Source organism: Limulus polyphemus, unplaced genomic scaffold (genome assembly GCF_000517525.1).
Source record: "Limulus polyphemus unplaced genomic scaffold, Limulus_polyphemus-2.1.2 Scaffold7311, whole genome shotgun sequence".
NCBI lineage: Eukaryota > Metazoa > Arthropoda > Merostomata > Xiphosura > Limulidae > Limulus > Limulus polyphemus.
Window position 1 is genome coordinate 1 of NW_013672921.1, and position 924 is coordinate 924.

Sequence of the window (924 nt, forward strand, 5' to 3'; positions counted from 1 at the left end):
ACAGGAGTGACCTAATATTTGTCTATCAGATGTGATGGCTTTCTAAATATTTTATAGAAATGAGAAGGCGAGCTTATGTAAATACAAGATAAATTTGAATATCTAGTATGATAATTTTGTTTTTTGTTTTTGTTTTTTAGGAAAAAAGGACCCGCGGAATGCATTTACTGTACAAAATGTATTTTGTCCAATCAACGGAAAGTTCCGTTTCACTTTTCATGGCAACAATGGAAATTACCGTTGCGATGAACCTTACCCCGAGCTTAGCAACTGTCCCCATGGCAACACGTTGGAGTTCCGTTTTCACCAATGTACCTTTCCAGACACTTGTAAGTTAATTGTTTATCAATCAATTGATTTACCAAGGGTTGTAACTGTTCCCATAACATTGTTTTAAGACTCCCGCTCTCACCAGTGCACCCAGCCAGATAAGTTAAGTGTTTAACAGAGATACCACGAACTCAGCAACCGTCTCCATGGCAACACTTTTGGAATATTATACTAGTAAGTTATTGTCATATCGTGGACAGTTAAGAAAGTACGTAACCAAGGGTGGTGATGAAAAACATCCTGTGAGTCAGAGAAGATGAGGGATATTTCACCCTTGACCAAGGGTGGTGATGAAAAACATCCTGTGAGTCAGAGAAGATGGGGGATATTTCACCCTTGACCAAGGGTGGTGATGAAAAACATCCTGTGAGTCAGAGAAGATGAGGGATATTTCACCTTGACCAAGAGTGGTGATAAAAAACATCCTTTGAGTCAGAGAAGATGAGGGATATTTCACCCTTGACCAAGGGTGGTGATGAAAAACATCCTGTGAGTCAGAGAAGATGGGGGATATTTCACCCTTGACCAAGGGTGGTGATGAAAAACATCCTGTGAGTCAGAGAAGATGGGGGATATTTCACCCTTGACCAAGGG

General features: G+C 40.5%; 1 protein-coding gene across 1 annotated transcript in view; it reads left to right on the forward strand.

Annotated features, from left to right (window-relative positions):
- Nucleotides 1-140: 140 nt before the first annotated feature.
- LOC111089773 overlaps nt 141-924 on the forward strand; it is a gene marked incomplete at its 5' end in the record, with an annotated part of 11,241 nt that continues 10,457 nt past the window's right edge. The window contains one exon of the mRNA XM_022402828.1: nt 141-329. Within this exon, the coding sequence (XP_022258536.1) occupies nt 141-329 (189 nt within the window). The remainder of the gene's footprint in view (nt 330-924) is intronic.